This window comes from Plectropomus leopardus, chromosome 18 (assembly GCF_008729295.1).
Source record: "Plectropomus leopardus isolate mb chromosome 18, YSFRI_Pleo_2.0, whole genome shotgun sequence".
NCBI classification, from domain to species: domain Eukaryota; kingdom Metazoa; phylum Chordata; class Actinopteri; order Perciformes; family Serranidae; genus Plectropomus; species Plectropomus leopardus.
Window position 1 is genome coordinate 23,547,016 of NC_056480.1, and position 24,035 is coordinate 23,571,050.

The 24,035-nt window shown below is 39.3% G+C and overlaps 1 protein-coding gene and 1 non-coding gene across 3 annotated transcripts; both read left to right on the forward strand.

The window, feature by feature from the left end:
- Positions 1 to 1,203: 1,203 nt before the first annotated feature.
- On the forward strand, positions 1,204 to 1,337 carry LOC121958348. Its single transcript, XR_006106835.1, has one exon. It is a non-coding gene; the product is annotated as a U11 spliceosomal RNA (small nuclear RNA).
- Positions 1,338 to 2,129: 792 nt separating this feature from the next.
- On the forward strand, positions 2,130 to 19,788 carry gmeb1 (glucocorticoid modulatory element binding protein 1). 2 transcript variants are annotated; one of them, XM_042505993.1, is made up of 10 exons: positions 2,130 to 2,204; positions 4,082 to 4,274; positions 4,478 to 4,530; positions 4,634 to 4,749; positions 7,459 to 7,562; positions 9,943 to 10,091; positions 11,208 to 11,333; positions 11,435 to 11,572; positions 11,876 to 12,013; positions 15,589 to 19,788. In XM_042505993.1, the coding sequence occupies exons 2-10, from the start codon at positions 4,147 to 4,149 to the stop codon at positions 16,440 to 16,442; spliced, it is 1,806 nt and encodes a 601-aa protein (XP_042361927.1). In that variant the 5' UTR covers positions 2,130 to 2,204; positions 4,082 to 4,146; the 3' UTR covers positions 16,443 to 19,788. The 2 variants fall into 2 exon arrangements, with proteins under 2 accessions (XP_042361927.1, XP_042361928.1); XM_042505994.1 differs by lacking the exon at positions 2,130 to 2,204 and having other exon boundaries at positions 11,891 to 12,013.
- Positions 19,789 to 24,035: the final 4,247 nt, after the last annotated feature.

Below are 24,035 nucleotides of genomic sequence, written 5' to 3' on the forward strand. Positions count from 1 at the left end.
CAGGAATGATGAAATCAACCCGCTGATGGGGCTTTCTGTACTGCAGGTCTACCAGAATGCATCAGCAGCTGTTCGGCCTGCAGGACAGTATATGGCACACAGCTGTTTAGCGCCTGATCCCCATGGTCACATTTCACAGCTTTATTAAATAAATGTTATTTATTTTATATATCATGTATGAGGGATTTGCCTTTTATTTGATGTGATTTTATTGATTGGTTAAAAAAAAATAAATAGATGTCCAATGAAGAATGTTTGAAGTCGAAGTTTATTGTTTCATAACTGGGGTTTGGCGCCCTCTTCTGACAGATAGAATGAGGATCACCATGACCTAGATGGGTTATTCTCATATATGAAAGTTTTAGACAGTTAGTCCGTTATATTCAAGTTTTGGACAAGGTTTGCCATGTTTTTACCATTGCACCTTTAATCAAAACAAGATTTGCATTAGTTCTCATTAGATTTAGTGGACGATAGTGACAAACTGTGTAAATCAGATCCAGTGGGAAGAAAATAAAACAAACAAAAATAAAAGTACTCATTTTTTTGTTTTTATTTTCACCATAGAGGAATCTCGCTTTTTCTTTTTTTTTTGTTTCAGCACTAAAAGGAGTTTCTATTTACACCCATACACAAATAACAACTTACCCCCCCCCCCCCCCCCCCCCCCCCCCCCCCCCCCCAGTATTAGCCCTACATTCTCATCGCAGAGTTAATAAATTGCATATTATTATTATTATTATTATTATTATTATTATTATTATTATTATTATTATTATTATTATTATTATTATTATTATCTCTGACATGAAGACTGGGCAGCTGAAACCCGATCTCTGTCAACCCAAACATTTCCAAGGCATTTGTTTTTCTGGATAGTATTTGATTTCCCCACATTCCCCTGAACGTAGCAGCAGTTTGCAGCGCGCTCAGCAACCAATGAGAGCCAACAATGTAGATTACCTCACGTCATTTCTACCCATCATGCTATTCGATAGTCAAACCTGCACATCCAAATACACTCAAATGTCGAGGATAATAGACTAAAGCCTACATGTTTCAGATTGTTGTTGTTAACTTACATAGTTTATATGCAGCACACCTCAAAATACTTGCACACAGAGGTGATTTTCAAATTTTCAAACCTCTGAGTGAGGAACATGTTGCCACTGCATAGTAAGAGGTATGTTCAACGCAATTGTTAAAAAGGGCTTCTGCTATGATTGGCACAGGAGGGGTGGGGTTAACTACTCCTCCTGCGGAATCGCCATCAAGAGATTTCGGAAGCACAATTTTTAAAATAGGGGCTGCTGGTGATCATCCATCCCGGCGCCCCGCTACATCATGTCAAATGATATTTTTCAATGATTTCAGACAAGCGGAAATGGGTATGAAAAACCTGATTTAGAGAGAGAAAGAAAGTGAAATAAATTATCACGCTCGTTAACTGATCAAGATATTTGGCAGATATATGTGATCCATTGCTTTGTTGAAAAAGACTTCTAAAGTTAACAGTGAGTCAGGAAATAACAAGATGACCAAAACCACCTTAAAATGAGAAGTGCTTAAAATTGATTTAATTACAATAATTCTGTAGCATAATTTTAAACAAGACTGTGTATTTATGGCACGTATATAAATATATTTTTTCCCTAGCTTGTTTCGTTTTTTCCATTGACATTTTACCCTAGCCTTTTTTTCTTTTTTTAAATTTCTAAATCTACTAAATTGATCATGTTTTCGAAAGAAATAACACCCATTTGCTTAGGGTTCAAATGTTTAATTACTGTGAAACGCGCCTAAAAGTAAAACAAGAAAACTTAGTCCTAAATTTTTGGGATACTTTTAGGAACTTTTAAGCTATTTCCACATTGCTCTAAGCTTCAGTATTCAAATTCAATTTACTGAAACAATATATTATAATATACAAGCAGAACAGACACAGTCCACGAGATATAACTCACAGAAATGAAGCGAATGGGAACAAAATGTATCACAAAACATGAAATACTCCTCACTCTTTTATATAATATGAAATAAATGTAATCCCAGGCGGTATAGTGAGCTGCAGTTGAGTTTTGTTGAGTTTAAAGAAGCGTGATAACAAGGCGAGCGCTGTTCAGCAGGAAGTCAAGCTACACCAGCTAAGTGCGCATGCGCCGCACCTCTCTTCAATCTAGGGCTGCGTTTCTCTCCATAAAACGGTAAGGACAAGCTCATTTTAGCTGTGTGTTCTGAAATATGCTTGACTATAAATTATCAGCCGATTTCACGACACGAGCGGCGGTTTCGGCCGGGGGTTATAGGTGTATTGCGGATGGGGTTCAGCCAGCCAGGCTCGTACAGAATGGAGGGGCAACGCCGCCGCCGTGCCGTTGTTTGCTGTACGTGCCGCCGCACAGGGAGACGTCATTTTGAGGGGGAGCGGAGAGTTAAAATGCAGAGTTACGAAGGGACGTACGGTTCAGAGACAAGCGGCACGTAACCGTCACACTGTAAATGCAAAGCTTTACCAGTCTCGGACAGTATAGTTGACAACATTGTCCAGTTTGTCACACATTGAGTTACGCCCTTGCGTTAGCCACAATGGCTACCGTCGAGCCTTGTCTGAGAAGCTGTGTGGATCTCAGCAGTCAGCTGCCCACGGCGGTCGTGATAACCCACTTAACTTTAGGTGATAGGATTCTCGATCTGCAACAAAACGGATGGTTTAGCTCGAGTGTGAAGGGTCTACTCAACCCTACGTCAGTCAGCATCTCCCCAAGTCACGCAAAACTGCCGTTTCTGTTGCCCAAATGCGCATGGAAACCACAAAAACGTTACCGTTACATTTTATTAAACAGCCTGACAGTTTTAAAGTGTGACTGTATCAGCAATGTTCATAGCTAACTACCCGACAACCCATTATTAACAATAACCAACAAGTCGCTGTAGTCGTGTGATTAGCACCTGCGCGCACATCACGAAACAGCTGATTTTACGAAAAATACCTTTTGAATTAACCTAGTTAGTATTGATTACATTAGTTCACAGACGTCAAGAAGTTTTGGCTAGATCTGTTTTCAAAATACAGAATACAAATTATTTGGTGTAAATTAGTGGATATAATGTTTAGTTATATGATACTGATGAAATCTGTGAAAACGTTATGTATTAAAAATGTTTTAGTGGTTAACGGTTTCTCTGTTGGCAAGAGCACGTTAACATAATAACGTGCACATTGTCTGAATGAGGTTTGTGGTTTATGGTTTTCTTCATGGTTTAGATACAGAAAGTTAGCTTACAGCTGTCTCTATTTGGTTTTTTTTTCCAATTGCATTATGTTACAATGTGCTTACAAGTAGTTTGTCAACTCTTAAGTTGAAAAGTTGAGTTAACTAGTTTCCTGACGTTAATTAGCTCATGTAAAGTTAACTAGCTTAATTTAACCAGCTATCCTGATGCTAGGCTGTTAAAACTAGATTTTGATATGCAGCTATTTCGTCGTGCAACTTGTGTCTAATTGGTCTCATATTCAATTTTACGGTAATTTTGACTAAAATTTTCTCGAACTCAATGAACAAAAATGGTTTTGAAAATGCGTATTTTGACCATTGACCTGAAAACCTGAGAAATATGTGGGCTTTATTAAAGTTAATTAGCTTAACTTAACCAGCTATCCTGATGCGGGGCTATTAAAACTAGATTTTGGTTTCTGATATCCAGATATTCTAGGTGCTATATTGTGGGCAACTAGACTTGCTTGAGAGACAGTAACATTAACATAAATTTTTATTTTACTCAAAAAAAAAAAACAAATGTGAATCTCATTATGTTAATGATATGCTTGATATATATGATAGCTTGAGAAATATATGGGCTTTTTATCATCTTTTATGGGAGTTTTAAAAAATGTATCCATATTTTTTTTTCAGATGAACAAACTTTTTAAAAAAAAAAATTATTATTATTTTATTTTACCCAAAAAACTAAATAGTTTAAATTTCTGTATGTTGATATGCTACACAAAAGCTTCAGAAATATATGGGCGTTTTTATCATCTTTTATTTGAGTTTTTTAAAATGTGTTTATATTTTTTCAGATGAACAAACTCCAGGATATTTGTTCTATGAAAGCAGCCCCCCTCTGTAGCCTTCTCTGAGTGTGATGGCAACCACCGACGAGGTCACGGTGTCCATGGGGGAGGTGGTGATGGTGAAGGCGGATGGTGAAGGAGATGCTGATGATCCTAATAAGACTCAGGTCATCCTCCAGCTCCAGCCAATAACCCCTGGGTATGTTCTGAGGCCAGGTGTAACCAAACAGTTGAATTTTAAAATAATGTTGCACAAAAACACAGGGATGACAGATCATAAGCCATGATTAGGTGTTGATTAATGTATGACAAAGAGTTCTGTTCCTAAGTAGACACTGAGATACAAAATAGACAATATCTTCAGTACCACCAAGAAAAAAGTAAAAACTCTTGTCTTTACAGAGATGAATCTGCAGAAACAGACGCAGCTGTCATGGCTGTCGAAGCACATCCAGGTAAGCGTTTGCCAGAATAATATGCGGACAAATTGAAAGATTTAGTCATGCTTTATGTGCTCACATATAAATGCGGTGTGTGTCTTTTTTCTTACTCTTTTAGAACAAACAGATGGAGATGACGTTGAAATTGGCTGTCCCATAACATGCGGTGACTGTAAAGCTGTGCTGCTAGTGAAGAAATTTGTGTGCCCGGGAATCAATGTAAAATGTGTGAAGGTTGGTATTCATTATTATTTTTGAGTCTACATTGATGCAAGAAGGCAACTGCAGCAGGGTTTCATTTTTGGTCTTCACAAGTTTATTCATGTGCTATTTTATTTTGAGTGAAAATGTGTCACAAGAAACATAAATTCTAGCAATAAAACACTAACAGATGGCAAAAAAGACTTAAAAATGGTTGTTACCAAACATTACTGTGCATAGCAGGAAATAAACATATACTACTTCTGGCATGCCAGAATAACTACATTCCACTACCTCTTTATTTTTCTCACTTTCAATGTGCAAGCTGTAATAGCATGATGCCGATAACAACTGTAAGCGTGCATGTGCTTACAGTGGCCGCTTTAGTTGAATGTCCTGTGCAGTTAAAATAATACTTACTATACTATAAAATTATTTTTTAACAGATTTTCTTTCTAAGTTTTTCAAACATAATGTTATTATTGAGTTAGATTAAACAGTGCGTACCATTATCAATCACAGCAGGTCAAGTTGAATGTTTAATAAGCAGCTAAGCACAACAAATGTTCTGAGCCAAATGAAATATTGAGCACTAAGGCTCACAAGAGAACTGCAAAACAGTGGTAAGAAATCATTTAGGCTACTGTCAGTATTGCCAACAATACTGTTCATCAGGCTGTAGGACATGAGGTATGAACTGAATGAAACCAGAATGCACTGCTTTAAAGCTACAGTTGGTAACTTATATGAAAATAACTGTTGTCTGATATCTTGAAACTGCTACTGCATGCAAACAGTAGAACATGAAACACAGTCTGTAAAAAAATGTGTTAACTCCAGTCCGCCTCCTTGTAGTGCTTCTAATGGCATTTGCTTGAATCTGCCACGCTGATGGAATACCACCAATCAGAGCTGAGGAGTCTCTAATACAGCTGTCAATTATGTCATCACTACTTGTGAACCGTGGTCAAAGTAGGACGTGCTGGTCAAATATGAATCAAGATTCTGTTACTGTACTGCCTTTTTCACGCCTTGTGTTTTTCGCAAATTTAAAGTAGTGCACTGTTAAGTAGGGGATGACAGATTATCGGCGTGGCATATAGTTCATGAAAAATGTGTGTATTATACGCAACCAGCACCAGAGAAGGCAGTCTGCAATACATGAAGAGAAAGTGTCTTCGTGGGAGGAACTTTTACATTGTAAAACCCCAGTGAGCTATTTTTATTGATTCATTTTTTATAAAATTTTTACTTTATAAAAAATATTGCAGGGAACTTTCAATATATGATGTTTAAAGTTTCATTTTCGATTTCAAAGACATTTTAAAAACATTTTTTTGCATTGGACTTTGTTATTTTCCAAATTCTAAATTTCGATAGAAATATTTTCATTTTTATTATAAATGTAGATTGATTCCAAATAATGGTTATCAGTCTCATTAAGTATCAATAATTGGTATCAGCCCTGAAAAGCAATATCGGTTGACCCCTACTGTTTCAGCACCCACAGGCTGGAGTTAATGTTCTCATATTACAGCTAAACAGTACACTAAAACATGTTTATGAAAACATTCATTCATCAACATAAGTGCTGTTTATGTTGACAGTTTGATGGCAGCTCACAAGCAGTTATTGACATGATTGACAGCTGCATTTGAGACTCCTCAGCACTGGTTGTTTTTGTTCACATGCACTGGATTCTAGTTAATGCCTTTAGCAGTGCTACGAGCAGGAGGAGAACCATGATTATCTCTCTCATACACTATTGTGTGGATATAGTGACATTTTCAGCAAATATGACATTATGTAATTTTTTTTTACAGAAGTTACCAACTACAGCTTTAAAGTTAGAGAACCAGTACCTTACCACACTTTTTTCCCAAGCTGTTCTTGGTCTCAGTATTTGTTGGGGCCTGGTACCAATATATTGTAAGCAGTGTCAATATTGAATGCATATAGTAGTATGATTTGGTAGGACATTCACAGAGGTAAAATGGCAAATGTAAATACATTTCTAATGACTGTATAGACAGTAAAAGCACTTCTGTTTTTTATTTGTTTACTTTGTTTTACTTTTTTTCCAATTTATAGATCTTACATTTGAAAAATGTGGATAAAAAGTTTGACATGGTTGCTGTCACTCACATAGCTCAGAAAATACAAAACAACTTAAAAACATTTAAAATAACAGATAAAAACTTACCGTCACTTACCGTTTTGTAAAAGATATTTTAATTGGCAGCTGCCTTGTAGTATTCTCTGTTGATACAAAATGGCAAAGATTGTTGATTGATGATTGTTTATCCCAACTGTCAACATTATTATATCGAACATACAGTATGTTACAGCAGTAATATACAGTATGATCTCTGCTCAAAACACAAATAGATTCACTTCATCATCAGTCAGTAGCTTCTAATGCACAACACTTAACTGACCTCCACAGACCTTATTATGTGGAGCACAGCTCTACACCACATATTGCTCCTCAGCCTAATAGATGTAATGTTGGAATTTCTATAGCACTAGTGCATGCCTGGACATGATAGTGCGAAAAAAATACACTGCCGTGACTTATTATTATTTTTTTAAATTTACGGCCACTATCAGCAAAGAGGTATAAAATAAAGTGTGTCACTTTGCTTTTAGTGTTTTTTCTTGTGTTGAATCATCTCTACTGTGGCGTCCAGAGTGCACTCAGTGATCTTAATATGGTCTCTTAACTACAACTCTCTCCATTAGTATGAAGACCAACTGATCAGCCCGAAGCAGTTTGTGCACATTTCTGGAAAAGCCACTCTGAAAGACTGGAAGAGAGCCATCAGGATGGGTGGAGTCATGCTAAGGTGAGGAGATTTATATTTGTATTAGAGAGCCAGAAGCCATATTTAAATATTCTGCTTGCTGGTTGGTTGCACGACACAACTTTATAATGAATCACAGTCTGCAGGCAAACTCTTACATATGTATCGCTGCTGATGTAACAAGCAGAGATGTGACTCACACATCTTGAATATACAAAACGATGACAAGATAAAAAAAATAATCTGTGCAGCTGTGAACTATCTAGAAATGATTCCATCACCTGTGAGCTGTAAATGAGATGATGGCGGTAATGACTTTTGTTATTGAACCGATTGTCTCTTGAACTGGTGTTTAATATACCGTACGTGGCGTATTCTGAAAAAAGAAAACCTGTATTATCAGGGATACAATAAGTTTTTGTAACTGCTGCGTACTTTATTAAACAGAATATTCTAAAAATGGAAATGGAGAACCTGCTTCCCAGCTGTCCAAACTAGGCCTCTAAACAAATTTAAAGGGGAACTAGTGCTACTCCAATGGTCTAAGACAGTCCAAAATTTTAAGTAAACATGACCAGCTGTCTTGAGTATCCAAACAGCAGAGTGCTAAAATTTCAATTTGTGATGTAATCAAAAATGAAGCCTGGAGCTGCTCCACAGACAGCAAATTTGGAAAGATATAGATGACACTTAGAGCACTCAGGGCAATGTGCGTCGGGAGTCAGTTTAGTTTAATTTTGCTTTTCATAGCACTCAATAACTGGTAACTTACCGATTAAGTTTTAGGGGGAAAAAAGCAAAATGGCATGAAGTACAAGAGGCACTTTACTTTTAGCCTGGCACTCTTTAATTGGACATTTCAAAGCGCTAGCCATTTAGACGTGGTAAATTGTTCATGTTTTTTCGAAAGATTATTTCTTCATTAGATAGCTAGCACTGGGTGCTTTGCACCAGGAGCAAGCTCACGGCATGGTTCATTTGGCAATTACCACTGCCAGCGTTTTCCCAACCCCTTGGCGTTGCTGCAGAAACATTGTGCCCACCCTCTGACCTCTTTCGAGGTCACCCTGATGATTAAACAGCTTCATTCTGAGCTGCAGAACTATTAGCATTGTTGACTGTGTTGGCACCCTGAGCGGTGCTAACACCGCTTACTGTGCTTACAGTAATAATAGTGTTAACAATGCTAAAGGGGGTTTGTGGCTCAGAATTGAGCTGCTTACCCACCTGAACTGGGAGGTGTGCAGTTTAATTAACTGAAGAAAAACAAACCTAACTTCAGACCAACATGCTTAACCAGTCAGAAATATTCACAGTAATTAACTGATTAACAGTTAACCACTGACATCTCAAGTGTACGGGTATATTTTCTGTATCAGAGCTGACAACACTACAATACAATAAAGTTCATTTCGGTGTAATAAAAGGAAACAAACATTCATTGTCTATGTTGCAGCTCTAGTCTTTATACCTAATGAAATCACAAGTTCGAGCATTACTAAGCTGGTTTCTGCCTTTGAGAGAAAGTAGCTCATGGTCACAGATATTGACTGAACTTTCCCTAGGCCATAACGATAACATTTGAATCCTTAATTTAAGCAGTGTTCCCCTTGAAGCTGCACCAATCAATAGTTTATATTCACAGAAAGGTGTTGCCTGTTGTGACAAACCCGCAGAGAATTATCATCGACTCCACACTTCCCGCAGCTCTGCAAAGCTTTTTAGCCTATTTTAGCTTGCTGCTGGGTGGGAAACCAAAGCAAACTCCACTCTTATCAACCTTGATTCTGTCTTCAGCTGGCCACTGTTTTGACTACAAAGCTCTAAAAACCCACTGCACATTACCTGCCCCGCACCACACAGACACAGTTACAGACGAGCTGGTGAGCAAAGCGAAGCATTTAGCAGCTAAAGATCCAGATATTTCCCTCAGGAGTTGGTTGAGACCCATCACAGAGCTAAAAGCAATCAATGTGGCAAGTAACACGACCCTAATTTAATAATAATGTTGCTCTGTGTCTGGAATCTGTGTATGGTTAAACAGGCGACTGTTTGCTAATGATGACCAAACAATGCCACTAGGTCACAGTACATCTGATGTTGTTTCTCCCCAAATCACCAGTAGCTTTAACCATTTCCCCTCTTTAAACAGCCCTGCTTGCATTGTGGGATGCTTGTGTGTGTTTTTCATATCCTTGTGTCTGGAATTACAATTATAACTTCCAAACAAGTAGAATAAGTGTCGTGTAGGAAAAGCACAACACCTCCAACAATAAAATACAGACAGTAACATCAAAAATGGAATGTCTAATAAAGGATGTCTGTATTTGGTGGCAGAGATGTAATCAGTGTTGGCCAATCAATTAAACCTTTTTCACACATTGACTCACTGTCTGATACCCTCTCAAATTTCTGCTTTCAGAAAAATGATGGATTCGGGTCAGCTTGACTTCTACCAGCACAGCACACTTTGCACCAACACGTGTCGCAGCACAAAGTTCGACCTTTTAATCAACAACACACGCTTCCCTCCAGATGGTTCTGGACTTACCACACCCACATCCTCCCAAGGTGAGAACACACTACTAACTAAATTAATAAGGGAAAAATTCATATGTTTGCTTTTCCACACTTGTTTTAACTTGACTTTGTCGGGCAAGCATGAACTACTTATGGGGCATTATGACTTTGACTGGAGAGCTGATGCATTCATATACCAGCTGGAAGTGTTAAAGACAGCTACCTGCACCACGACATTGTCTTTTTTCAGGCAAAGCTGTACTTCTAATCCTCAGCTCTGCTTCACAATATTGAAAACGCCACATAAGCAATTAAAACTGACAAGGCAGCCTGCACATTCCATGATTGTAATTTACATACTCAGAGGCAAGGAACCACCCACAGAAATGCTGCTTTTCATTTTCTCGAAACAGCTGTATATTTTATTTCACTGGTTATACGAATAACCTGAGCTTCAAGCTCTTTGGCTATAGTGTGCTTGACTGTTACTGTCCTTATGATGAGGTTAATAGCAGCTCATCTATTAAGTACTGCATCATAGGTGTCTAGCTGTACTGTCAACCTACTGCTAATAACTACACCCCTGTAAGCCAATCAGAAACAAGTTCTCAGTGACCACACTTAAAGCAAGCAGCACTGGATGCATGAGGTAGGCTTGTCATGATAATAATGTTATTGACTTATCACCCGATATATGGACATGACCTCAAGCATTTTGCTTCCCTCAGTTTTGCCCGTTGTTTTAACATGCATGTTTTGTTCACATACTATTACAAACATTTTAGCCAAGATGAAAAAGAAATAAAACAACACTTCAAAGACAACACAGTGTAGCTTACTGGTAGCCTGCAGCTGCACTTTTGGAGTAGAAGACACACAGTTGTGATAGTTGTTAGATCGCCAACCCCTTGCAAGAGCCAAAAAGTTTGTCATTTGTAGTTTTACCTCCCAGAAACTTCATTGTGAAATTGTGAAAGAATAGCTCCAAAAATTGCTGCATGTTGTTAATGTACTAAAAAACCAAATTCACATGATGTGTGGTCGCCATTGTGCGTTTGAACTGCTGAGCGTCAAATCTCAGAAGCTGTCATGCCTTTGGACACATCAGCTCTTTTTTTGTGTGTCCGTGTTACAAGCATAATGTGTGTTCTCCTGTGTAAATTGCAGCTCAGGTGGCCTTGGGTAATGGTGGGACGGCGAGCGAGGACAGAGCAGAGGTTCTGAGTGGAAAGATGGACTGGATCTCAAACTCACTGGAGGCTGCAGAGAAGAAGGAATCCAATGAGATCTCAGGTCTCAGATAGCACACATCCCAACACAGCAAAGGTCACACACACATAAGCACAGAGCACACCCTTGACTGAGACTTGCGTTTGGTGTTTGTATGTCCACAGAGGACACGCTGAACTTCTGGAAGGGCATCGCTGATGTGGGTTTGCTTGGTGAAGTTGTAACCAACATCAGCACAGAGCTGCTGGAGCTACTGAACGGCGTGCAGCAGCGCAGGGAGCCAGCTGCCTTACAGGACACAGGTACGGAACAACGCTAATGTGCACTGGCTGCTGGGAAAGCATCTTCCAAACAGACCATGTGTAGAACTTAAAGCTTGCTCGAAGGCGTATGGGTGTGAAACAAATGGAAAGAAAGAACAAATTCGCTTGCTGTTGGAAGCCAATGGATGGAAAAAACCAACATGAGAGAGCTTTTAGAATGGCGACTGTTGGTTTGTGTAACAGTAATGACTGAAGGTTTAATGATTGTTTACAACAGCTGAATTTGTTCCTCCTTTCTGACTGACCAAGTGACCCTTTGATTGATTGCCGCACTGATCCCAGATTCCTGTCTGGTAGAGGTGGCGGTGCTCAGTAACCTCGCCCAAGTGTTCGGCCTGCTCGACTCAGTCAAAAAGACGCTGGAGAAGAGGAGGCAGCAGACGGATCCCAGCCAGGAGCAAATCCTCAGCACACTCAGCAGTGAGTACCGAACAAAGAAGGGTTCCACTGATTCTCTTAACATGTCTGTTCTTTAGTCAGCTGTTCATTTTTTTTGACTGATGATGTATATGTTGGACATTCTCTGTACAGACAGACAAATAACCATCTGTGTAGCCTTTTGGATGTGTCGTTATCTCTGCAGGGGATCGTGCATTTGGTTATGTGTGTGTCTGTCTGTACACAACTAATCTCACAAACTACAACTATCAAGCAAATATTTTGTGTACACATTTCTGACTTTATGCTGAAGGATCCCTCATGGTTGATTCACAAAACCTGTTTTATAGACTGTTTTATACTGTTTTAAACTGCTGACTCCTCACTCCCCTTAACCCTAACAGTCGCAGGTTTCCGAAAAAAATGACAACCCTTACTGTCTGTTGCAGGCCACATTTTGGCCTTTGTTATAGCTAAAAAAACTGATATCCATAGAAAAAAGTGGTGTCATTTTGAACCAAAGAATCTTCATATTAACTCTGTACCCCATACATTATGATCCACTGACATTGAGCCTCTGACAGACTGTGCGATTTTAGAAAGTGTAGTGCGAGCTACATTGTGCGACATGGATCTAATAAACTTGGGTATGACATCAAGGTTAATGTAGGCAGACTGTATGATGACAGGCTACGATGTACGTCCATCGACATCAGTACGCAAGAAGAAAATGTCATCAGTGCTGTAGTGATGAGACAAATGTAAACAAACACGAGTCGCGCCCTCGCTATAGTGTTGTTATGTGTGTCAGAAATAGTCAATAAGAGAAGAAGGAGGAGACAATTTTGCTAAGAGAGATTAGAGAAAGTATTAGCATCTACTAGCATTTAGCAGCCATTTCTATTGGTTGGTTAGTAGAGGTAGGTCGTAACAGCAGCCACACAGTGTGATGGTCACCCCAAATTTCTGACACTATCAGAATTTTATCCCAGGCTGTCTTTGATTGCACAACTGTGACCACGGCCGTCCTTGAACATCCCTCACAGTGCAACGTACTAGGACTGCTGCTTAAGAGCCACGATCAAAGATATCGCTACGTTTCTTTCACGTTGGCGAGCTTTCATCTGGGACAGCTCAAAATTGCAGTGCATACCAGGCTTTAGGCATGATGTGAGATGAATTGTCCCCATTTTTGTTTTCTTTTTCTTTTTTCTTTTTTGAGCTGTGGCCTTTAAACAAAGTTAATACAGTTCAAAATCTAGTTATGAACGACATGGTTTAAAGATTTGTGACTATGTTTTTGTAATTATAATACATTAATCCTCACAGTTAGACTGTTATCTATATTCAATATAGTGCACATCTGCTGGAATGAATCCTTTTAAAGCTGGATATCAGACGCCTTTCACAAGTTTTTAAGCCTTTGAACCCCGTCCAAATTGGTTTTACTTCTGATCAATAATGATAAACTTGGTAAGAAATGTTCCTCAAATTCCAATCATTAATAAATTTAGACAATTATTTTTCAAAGGCAAGGAATAAATGTCTATAGAACTGTATTTCTGATTATCATAATTATATATTTTAAAATATTTTACAGGATTATTATCATTTTTAAGTACTTTTTTTCGGGTCAGATCATTCCCTTGAGTTTTTTGTGTGCTGATTTCCAGGTAATTTTCTTCTTCCCCTGCTTCTTCTTCTTCTCCTCCTTCTTCCTTTTTTTTCCCACAAATTTCTTGCAAATTTTTTTCTTGTCATGTGTTTTTTAATTGCTCATGGCCTTCTTCTCATGTCTTGAAATAAATCAAGCCAAATTGGCCAGGTTTCAAGGGATAAAATGAATTATCTAGAGTTGCTTGTAATCAGCTTGAGGGGGCGCTGGCTGTGACATTCATTGTCTTCTGTTTAGGATGAATCTGGTGACCTCCTGGCTTTTTCTCAAGTGCCACTCAGTTCTGGTTAAAATTTTGCGCTGCTCACAAATATTCCTCCTTTCTCTGCCACTTGGAATCAAAATATCTATGAGGAAAAATCCACTATACGTACATGTTTCACCTTTATAGCCCTGCGCTCATCAACACTTCACTGCCAGCACCTTCTGTCAACTCTAATTAGAGGTATGAATGTTAATCACAGTTTTCCACATTAGGTTCTTTTCCTTCGTGTGAAGAAACTGTGCCAAACTGTCAAAAAAAACAGCCTCTGGCATGGGAAATCAAGATATTACAACATAAGTGCACTGCTCGTAGAACTAAAAAAATCTGGTGCATTGCTTCGGATTGGCAAGAAACTCTCTCCGGTGAATTATTACTACAAAAGATTAAGCTTGTAGTTCAGCTACATTCATGTTTGCATTGTGATTCATGCAGTTAAATTACTTTGTTTGCCATTAACTACTGAAACTACAAACCATTTTGGGCCATAAATGGAAAGGAATATTTTTATTTTAACATTGTTTCTTTACTGTAAATTAACCTCCTTTGACCATATTTGGTAAGAAGAATTGATTATTGTTAATTATTAACAAACGTTCAGAGAAGAGATTAAATGCTATTTAAGCTTTGCTGTAGTTCAGTGTCCTCATCTTTACAGGGTTCTCACAGTCATGGAAAACCAAGAAAAGTCATGGAATATCACAATCACATTTTCCAGGCCCTGAAAAATCATGGAAGTTTGGGAAAAGTTATGGAATTTTCTAGTGTGAAATGGCATTGTTACAATAATCTTCCCTGTATTGTAACATGATGGCAAATTCATTTTCTTCAGCTGTTGATGTAGCGTAGTTTTGGTATGTGTGTCAGTGTTTTGTTTACCATCACGAACGTTTCTCCCCACACGTTGTCTCTTCGTTTATGCATGCCAGCGTTACAGTTTGAATCTGATATGTTTAAAAAATTGCCGGGAAAGTGGGGCAAGATTCATATTTTTATCATGGGTCTTTGAAAAGTCAAAGTAGCTTCCCGTACCTTATTAAAAAGCCAAAAGAAGTATGAAAAGTATGAAAAACTAAACAGTGAAGATGCAGAACTCTTGGAGCTCTATTATCAGAAACAAGCTCAATACCATTACTTGTTTTTGTATCATCATGTTCAAATATTAAATATGAAAAAGGACAGATGACATTTTAATGTAGTCAGTGACTTGACATTTGCTGGCTTAAGCTTGCCCAACATCTCTGATAAATATTGATATAAAATATCAATAAAAGGACGTGCAAAATCTAATTTCTGCTACAGACGAGCAGGACGTCGCTCATTCTGATTTTTATCATTAGCAGTATGACCCCCTTCCCTCCCCCTTTTTTCTTTTCTTTTTAAAATGAATGAATTTTCTTCATTTTTAGTTATGTATTTACTGATTAGTTAATGAATTAATTTATCTTGTTTTCTTTTATTTATTTTTTTTCATACCAGAATCACTGGTGTAGACATACACACACACATAACCTGCGTACACTAACATCAAACCAACATCCTTAACCCTTGGGGAAATTTTGTTAACTAACCTGTTTTTGTTGTTTTATGTCATATTGTTTTTGTCAGTGTTCTGTCTTTTGTCTTGCAATTAAATACTTTTTTAAATCTAATTTCGGTTCTGTGTTTTGTTCTGTGTAGACCTGGAGGTTCAGTTGGAAGAACAGAGGAAGCAGCAGCAGGTCCGGGCTCTGCTGTCCTGCCCACAGCCTGCCAAAAACAAAACTCCCACCAAGCGCCAGACCAAGCGACCGCGTCTCCAGAGGCCCGCCTCCACCACCACCCTCCTGACGTCCCCCATCAACCAGCAGACCACCCTGCAGCCCCAGCAGTTCACCGTTCTGTCCCCCATCTCCCTGTCCTCTGTGGGTCAGCCATTTACCGTGGCGGGTCTCCCCATCGCCTCCCTGGCCCAGTCCTCCAACACGGTCACCCTGCTCCCCGCCGGCTCGCAGGTCTTCACCCGCTACATGGTGACCGGAGACGGTAAGACGGACACCATCACCTTGCACCCGTCCTCGGGCCTCACGCTGGTTGGCACCACCACCATGCAAGACTCCAGCCAGTTGGGCACGGTGGTGAGCCCCGTGGAGCTGCTGCACCTGAGCCAGCAGGCTGGCGGCGCAGAGGTGGTGCCCATAGAAGGCCAGGTGGTGGACGGCACCATGGTGGTGCAGCAGGAGGTCATGCAGGGGGAGGTGGAGGCCGGCCAGGAGCACACGGTCATCGAGATCAACCCGGCTCCGATGGAGCAGGCGGTGGGGGTGATGGAGCTGCAGCTGACCGGGGAGTCGAGCAGGGACGGAACAACCATGATGGTCCAGAGTGGGATGGAGGTGACGATGGCTGAAGGTGGGGAGGAGACGCAGTGCCAAATGCAGGAGGCGCAGACTGAAGGGGTTCAGGGGCTGCAGCTGGAGACCAGCGGACAGTTGTCAGATGTACATATAGTTGTGATAGGAGAAAATACTCAGGAAGAAAACAAGGTGAAATGAGACACACCTTCATTTTATCCAGCATAGCAGGTTTGGACTCGTACCGAGCTATCACAGACTTGTGAAACTGTAAATATCACAGAATTTCCAAATCCACAAATTGCCTTGGCCTAAGACCAAGCTCTAGGGAGTAGCCATTTTTTTCCTTTTTTGGTGTGTGTACATGCTTCTCTCAACTTGATTTTTATTGAAACAAAGAGGCATCACAACAAAGGATATGCTGTGTGCTTCTGTTTGATTTGTATTTAAAGTATGATTCCAGTTTATTACGAGTATTAGGTTAGGTATTTGTCGTTTTGGCTGTTATTTCTATTTGGAATAATAACATTGCACTCATCAAGTTAAATACTGACATATGAGAGTGTGTCAGTTTTTCTAAACAGACGTCAGATGGGATAAACACCACTTGTCAGATGGACTTTTAACAAATCTCAGGGTTAGCCTCAACTATATAAAAGAGAAAACATCAGTTGTATTAAGACAGTTTTCCAGGGCGAGATCAGGACTTCCCAAAACATGAGCTTGGACCTGTATTGGCGCCATTTCTTACTGAGTTGGGGGGAAATAATATGATTTGACCTTTTCGGTCAGGATAGTGGTTCAATAGTTAGTTGTCAATACAAAATTGATTTGTAGTGCAAACATTTTGGAAACACTCTGGTTAAATCAATCTGGCTAAACTCTTGCTTTGTTTACTTGTCTGATAATGTGACTCAGAAATAGATCGAAAAGACAGGACGTTTAACTGTTTGCTGTGGTCATTTGACTAGTTCTACAGAAAATGGCGGTAGTTGTTAGTTATTATGGTGATAATGCACATGTCGGCGGGGCCTAAAAATGTGTCACACTCTCTAGTTTGAAAACTCAGTTTTGGCCTGTTGTTACCTTTTTAAGTGATGGAAGGTAAATGCAAATCCAGTGAGTTATGTGTTTAGAAGTTACAGGTGGAGGTAAGTGATAGTTTTACTATTAATCAGGTATGAAGTCACGTTGCGTGTTTGTTGAAACTTGATGTAAAGTTTCTGTGGCTGTCGAGAACGAGTGAGAGCTGCGGCTCAGTGGACAGCTGAGAGGCAGAGAGACAGTGGATATAAACTGCGTGCAGATCAGCATATTTTCACATGGAAATATGTGAATTAAGGGTTTATTTCGACCAGAACAGAGTAGGTGATTGTTGGAACAATAGACTAACTAACTAGACAAATAACATATTTTTTTATGTTTGTTTTTTTTGTTCCTTTCAAGCAAGTCCTAGTTCTAGTTCTCTTGGAGTGATGCAAAAATGTTTCCTTTTGTGAGTTTATTTTGTTAATTTATTAGATGTAAATGGAAATCTCTGCTTGAACACATCCCTCAGATGAAACTAAAAAGAGCAGTAACACACTGTGCTGAGTTATTTTTTCAGCAGGTAAAGCAATGGAGGTAGAGCACGAAAGATAGTCTCCTTGCGTCGCACTACTATTATACTACTTGTTTGGTCATTACTGCAAAACGTCCACTCAGTGAGTTCGAAATTGCTTGGAAACAAAGTGAAGGATAGTTACAGCTTTTGACCCACTCTGCTGTCCCTCTGGCTGGTTTAAACTCATTACCTTTTTTGGTTGGTTTGGTTTAGGAAAGAAGAGAGGGATTGGTTTGTACGACAGATTTAGGGCCACACTGAGTAAAAAAAAAAAAAAAAATAAAAATTGAGACTTCGAGAATAAAGCCATAATGAAGTCATAATATTACAAATATAAAGTCGTAATTTTCTGAGAAAAATAGTTGTTATTGTATGAGTATAAACACTTAATATTATGAGAATAAAATCGTAATTTTACGAGAAAAACAAGTTGTCCCCGCCACTGTCCCCGGTGTTGTGCCATGCTGACCTGTGCTCTTGCCTGTTTTATAGTTTGCTGGCAATATGGTTATTTCCGTAATATAATATCTCCTTTCTTGTATAAATACAACTTCATACTTGTAAAATTATGATTTTTTTTCTTTTAAAATTCCGACTTCATTCTCATAATATTACAAATGATTTTCATAAAATTACAACTTTTATCTTGTAAAACTATGACTTACCTCTTGTAATATCACAACTTTTTTCTCATAATATTATGACTTTATTCTAGAAGTTACGACTTTACTCTCACAATATTATGACTTTATTCTCAAAATTGGGCTTTTTTTAAAAATTTTTTTTTTTTACATGGCCCCAATCCTCCGTCGTAAAGTAGGCTAAGCCAATCAGAGGTAGAGTAGGCGTGGTCATTCCTTTCCAAGCGGCCCAGGTAAAAATGATAACTTCTCTTTATATCCTACTGTGTTGGTTTGAATGAAAAGATCCATTCTGCTCTTTCTGTTTCTATGGTCTGCTTGTGTTTTTTTGCCCCATCTGACTTTACTGAGGAGACGTCACTGTGTTCTCGTATCTCAGCAATGACCGTGGTCAGTACAGTGTCATCAAAACCAACAGAAACAACAGCCAAAACTACAAAAACACCCAGATGTAATCATCTGGAATTTTTCTTCAAGCCTCCACGAACAACCTGAGGACAAGACAATGCACTGTAATGTAACTGTAAAGTCTACATGCAGGGCTTTAATGGTGCTGATGATTCGTCAGTTCACATCCTCTGACACTGACTCAGCAGCGGCGGGCCGCACGTCCCGGCCCGCCGCTGCTGATCAGAGTTGTTACCAGTAACAGTGTTGGTGTGACTCGAGGCAGGGATGAATTGCACTGTTTGTGTTTGGTAGTATCGCATCCAAGCTGTAATGTTTTTGCACTGCGTGAAGTCCTGTTGGGACGACAGGAAGATGTTTGCAACGATGCCTGCTCTCTAAACATTTCTTTAGGATATGGCCACGCCGTGTGGCAGAGTGTTTTCTGATGTGCATAGTTCGACGGAAACAGACTTCTCACTGGAATTGCTTATGCACTTATTCTCTCAGTGGTTTCTTACTGCCTGATTTCACCTGCAAACCATTTTTCTTTATTGTGCTCATCTATGGCTTTATCTCAGTATGATAGATAGTGTGAGCTGCTGGGCTGATTGTTTAAGTCGATATATAAAAACTTATATATACTTAATGTCAAACTTGGTATGCCTGTATTTTACACTTGTAGTTTCATATTTATTAGTTTCCAAAGGTGCAAACATGGATTAATTTATGCTCTTGGCTCACATCAACAAAGACATGTTCAAGACATGTGCATTTCCAATAATTTAATTTAACAAATGAGGGTATTTGCATACTGACTTTGTAATGTGTTTTAATATCAGATTAAAACAGAAAAATAATTCCGAGTGGTTGTTTTAGTGTTTCACCACCAGAGAGCGCTGTGTGCTCGCTCCACCGCGGCCTGAAACTGGAGCTGCAGTTTACAGCTACAATAATAGACGGTGGAAATAGTCTGTAATCTCTGACTTCTCCATGTGTCAGGCTTATTGCAGTATACGGTGTAATCTGCACCGTCACGGATGATGTCGGTGATGGGCAGGCCTCTCTGGAGGCTGAGCTGGGCTGACAGGGCACCAGGGCTCGCTGGTTATTACATTTCTCTCTTCTTGTAGTCCCTAATAGTCCCAGACAGGCTGTATGAGGGGAAAGCATGAGGGTTTTTGGTTATACAAGCACAAAAACAGGCACGGAGAGGGCTGAAATAGACACCAGGATGAACTGATTGTGTGTTGAGCACAAAAGGAAAACATCCCTGACATCAGCAGCGAATGTGAATCCGCCGGGGGGCCAGGTGAGGGGCCAAAAGGTTGAGAAAGTGAACCGCAGGGGTCATTGTGTGGTACAGGAGGAGAGGGATATGCTGTCCGAGTAAATTACAGAGCTCTTCCATAGGCTCTAGATTGTGTTTCTTCACATGTTGCGCACATTACAAAGAGGAGCAGCTGAAGCATCGGTTACACGTCAGAAACATCTCAAAGACTCCCGAGGGCTAGAAAGGCTGTTAAAAGAGAGGCCAGCGCGGCTGACATTTAGTCAGTATCACCTCAGATATAGCAGGTTTAGCTGAGAATAGACACACGAGCGTGACATCTTGTAGTCAGCCAATCTCACAGGAAGGACTGCTTGGAGTTCTATCTATAGCATCGCAGCAGGCAAACAGACTCATAAACAAATTCTGTCATCATACTTCAGCAGATAAAACGCACACGCTTGACATGAAACTGAGGTGACAGACACGATGGCAAAAAATCAGCTGGTTGCACTGATATTCGTCACATTTTTTTCAGGTTCATTTACATAAGTGCATATTTTTCGATACATGCTGACTCTCCAACACGGTAATGTATTCTGTACACACTGCTTTTAAAATACCCTGCTAATGAAGTACTCATCATCATGAGGTTCAACTACTTTCACCTCTGAACCCATTCAGAACCCAGTAATGTTCCAAACAACAAAAAGTATAATAATTGTGGATTTCATATTGTAAATGCACCAATAAATTATTTTTTTTTTATTAGTATATTTAATAATGTTTTTTTGTAGGGTGGAACATAGTGATTGGCTTACAGACATCCCATCTAATGAGTCTGTGCATTTGGGTCAGATGACAGTAATCATAGATCTAGACATCCCAGAACAGTTATGTCCTTTGGAGGATCTGAATGTGTAAAAAAAAAAAAATAATAATAAATCACATTTTTACAAATTCAGACTAACAATTCCTTCAAACTTATTCAACCCATAATTATGTAAACCCCAATCAATCAATCAATCAATCAATCAATCAATTAATCAATCAATCAATCAATCAATCATTTCTTTGTCACATAGACAAGCTGCAACTTAGGTGCAATGAATCCCAACTTGTGTATTTTATTTTAGTCGTTTTTGCATCTTCACACTTTTTGGCTGCTGATGAATAGTTGTCCATGTTTCCGGATGGTTATGGTTATGGTTTCTCTTACTTCCTGTTTTATTTTGAAACTCGCCTCTTGTGTTGTTTCAGGTCCTCTACTTCCTGCCTTCTTCCTTGTGTGTTTCCCTCCTTTGTGGTTACCTGCACTAACATGTTGCACCTGTGTCTTGTTGTCTCACCTCCCTGAGAGTACAGAGTCTCTGAGCCTGTTCAGACCTGGTATCAGCATGTGTTTTGGTGATCTGAACACAAGTGGACAGCTGAGACACATCACTGTTTCCTGTCCCCTGCACAGGTATTGTTACATCCACACTTTTGCTAGCTGCTCTGTAGCATGCTTGCTACTCACATTAGCAGTTGTGTCATTAACAGCTGAAGATTTCTCTGTCAGCAGAATTCAACACGTCTCCCTCCATAAGGCAAACCAAAGCATGGTCACACATCACCTCGTCCAGCTCCACATAAAACGGGTAAGTTACAGAGCATAAGCACGCCGTCACCAAAACAACGATACAAAACCACCATACAATCCTGCACTGACCATGTAGCCACTGTTTACCCTGAAAAAGATATGTGGTCAAAAGTGTGCCAGACCAGTTCTGTAAGAGGCTTGAGTGGAAGGATCATAATGTGTTTTGGTGGTAGTTTACACCTGTGTTTATAGCACTATCCAGTTATGATTACATCATCCAAGATGCATGTTAACTCTTTAAAACCTGAGCACATTGGCTTGATTTCTTTCAAAAACGTGGAAAGAAATGGCCCAAAATTGAGCATGAAACTCGTAAAAAGTTACAACTAAATTACCTTTAAATAAGCAAAAACAAAAAAAATGGAAAAAGCGAAGTTAAAAACAAGAAAATAATAATATCATTCTAATAATAATAAAGGAAGTTTTCTGTAGCGAAATGTCTCCTTTGGATTAAGTAGACCACACAGTCAGCTTAAAGTAAAGAAGATAAACAAGGATGTCTAACATTTGCTCTAAGGTAAGGCAACATAGTGTTATCGAATTTTGCTCTAAAGTGAAATATATAGACAAATCCGACAACCAATTTGTGTGTTCTGTCATCTTGCGGCACCGCTGACATTGACAGCCGTAGATAGTGACAGCAGCATGGGTAGATGATTGTTGAAGTTAGACAGTGGCCCCCACTTACCAATGAACGTACATTATATGGAAGGCTGTTGTAGTTAGCTGGGCAAATCGGGTGTCATAATAAGCGTTTGCTATGTAAAGTAATGTGATGTAAATACATCAGTGCATGTAAATTATGCAGACTTATGTTAACAACATTAACTTTTCCCGATTTCAAACGGGACATGAACTGTAGTCTCCCAAATGAATGTCATGTTTCCTCTGGCCTATTCACCTCCTCTCCCCCCTGTGATACACAAACTGTCTCGCTCTTAATATTTGTAATATTCATTCCATCAGTTGCTCACAGCGTCAAGTTTTGCTGCAGATGGGTTGCACACTGTGCCTTAGGCATTAATATCACATGTTGACGGGCGTGACAAAGCGTCAGTATTTGTCAGCCTGGGAATGAGAATGAGCCGTTGTGCTGCGCAAGGAGCATAAATTTGATTTATTGGCCTTTTTCCATTGAAAACTGCTGTCTGCTGCAGCTGGAACTGAAGCTGATGAGAGTTTGTGTGTAGAAAACCAACACAATGAACAAAACAGGAAACGGGGAAGTGCAGAGCTAGATTATTCTTTCAAGGTTTGTCATCAAGTGTGACACCTTTCACAATAAAGGTAATTCAGTCTATAAATGAGCAAGACTGGAGCATGTGCAGCCATTCTGTGGCTCTGTGAGGGTGTTCTTGACGGTGTTAATGCTAATGCAAATTTAATTCAATAAACGTCCTTATTGGATTTTGGCAGTTTTTTTAGGGGTGTTTTTTTTTTTCTTTTTTTCCCCACTATTTTTAAACATTTTATAGATGAAAAATGATTTTTAAATAAGTGACAATAATTATTAGTTGCAGCCCTTATTTAAACTATAGTAAACAAATACTGCAGATTGCAACCCAGGCCATTTTTAAGAGAGACTGAGCAGCTCTTTAAAGCCTAACTAAGCAGGATTTAAACCTTTCTTATTAGTCTTAAGTGCCAATTATAGAGACGCATGATGGCTGGAGCTGCTGCCAATACATTTAATAGACCATCTTCACCTCTGCTTTTATTCCGAGTAGCATTCAGTTTACTGATGAAACATTACACCATTTCCAGGTAAAAATGTAGACGGCAGTTCTTCACCGCCTCTTGGGGTTGCCAGATCCCAAGGTTGCCAGGTGCTGCTGAAGGGCAGGGTGAGGCAGGTGTCGGAGGAATTTGAAGAGGAAAAACTTTGCCCCTGTCAAGTAGAAAAACAAGTCTAAAGCCCCGCTTGTGGCCTCAGGAGGGTGAAATGTTCCATTCACCCTGCAGGTAAAATAAATACACTGTGTAGATTTTGCTATTCTCACAGTTTTACTAGTAGTGTATTTTAATGTAAATCTTGATGGTTAATTCCTCTCAATTACAACTTAGTCTAAGTAAAGTTTTAACCATTATTTCTATCTTTTCTGGTGAAATTATAGATCTGAATTGTATAGTTTCTGGCATGCTGACGTCACTATAACAGGAAAAACACAGAGAGAAGAGAAACTTACAGATTTTAAAAAAGCCAGCAGTTTATCCACATTACCTAATGTGGATAAACCACTTAAACTATAAA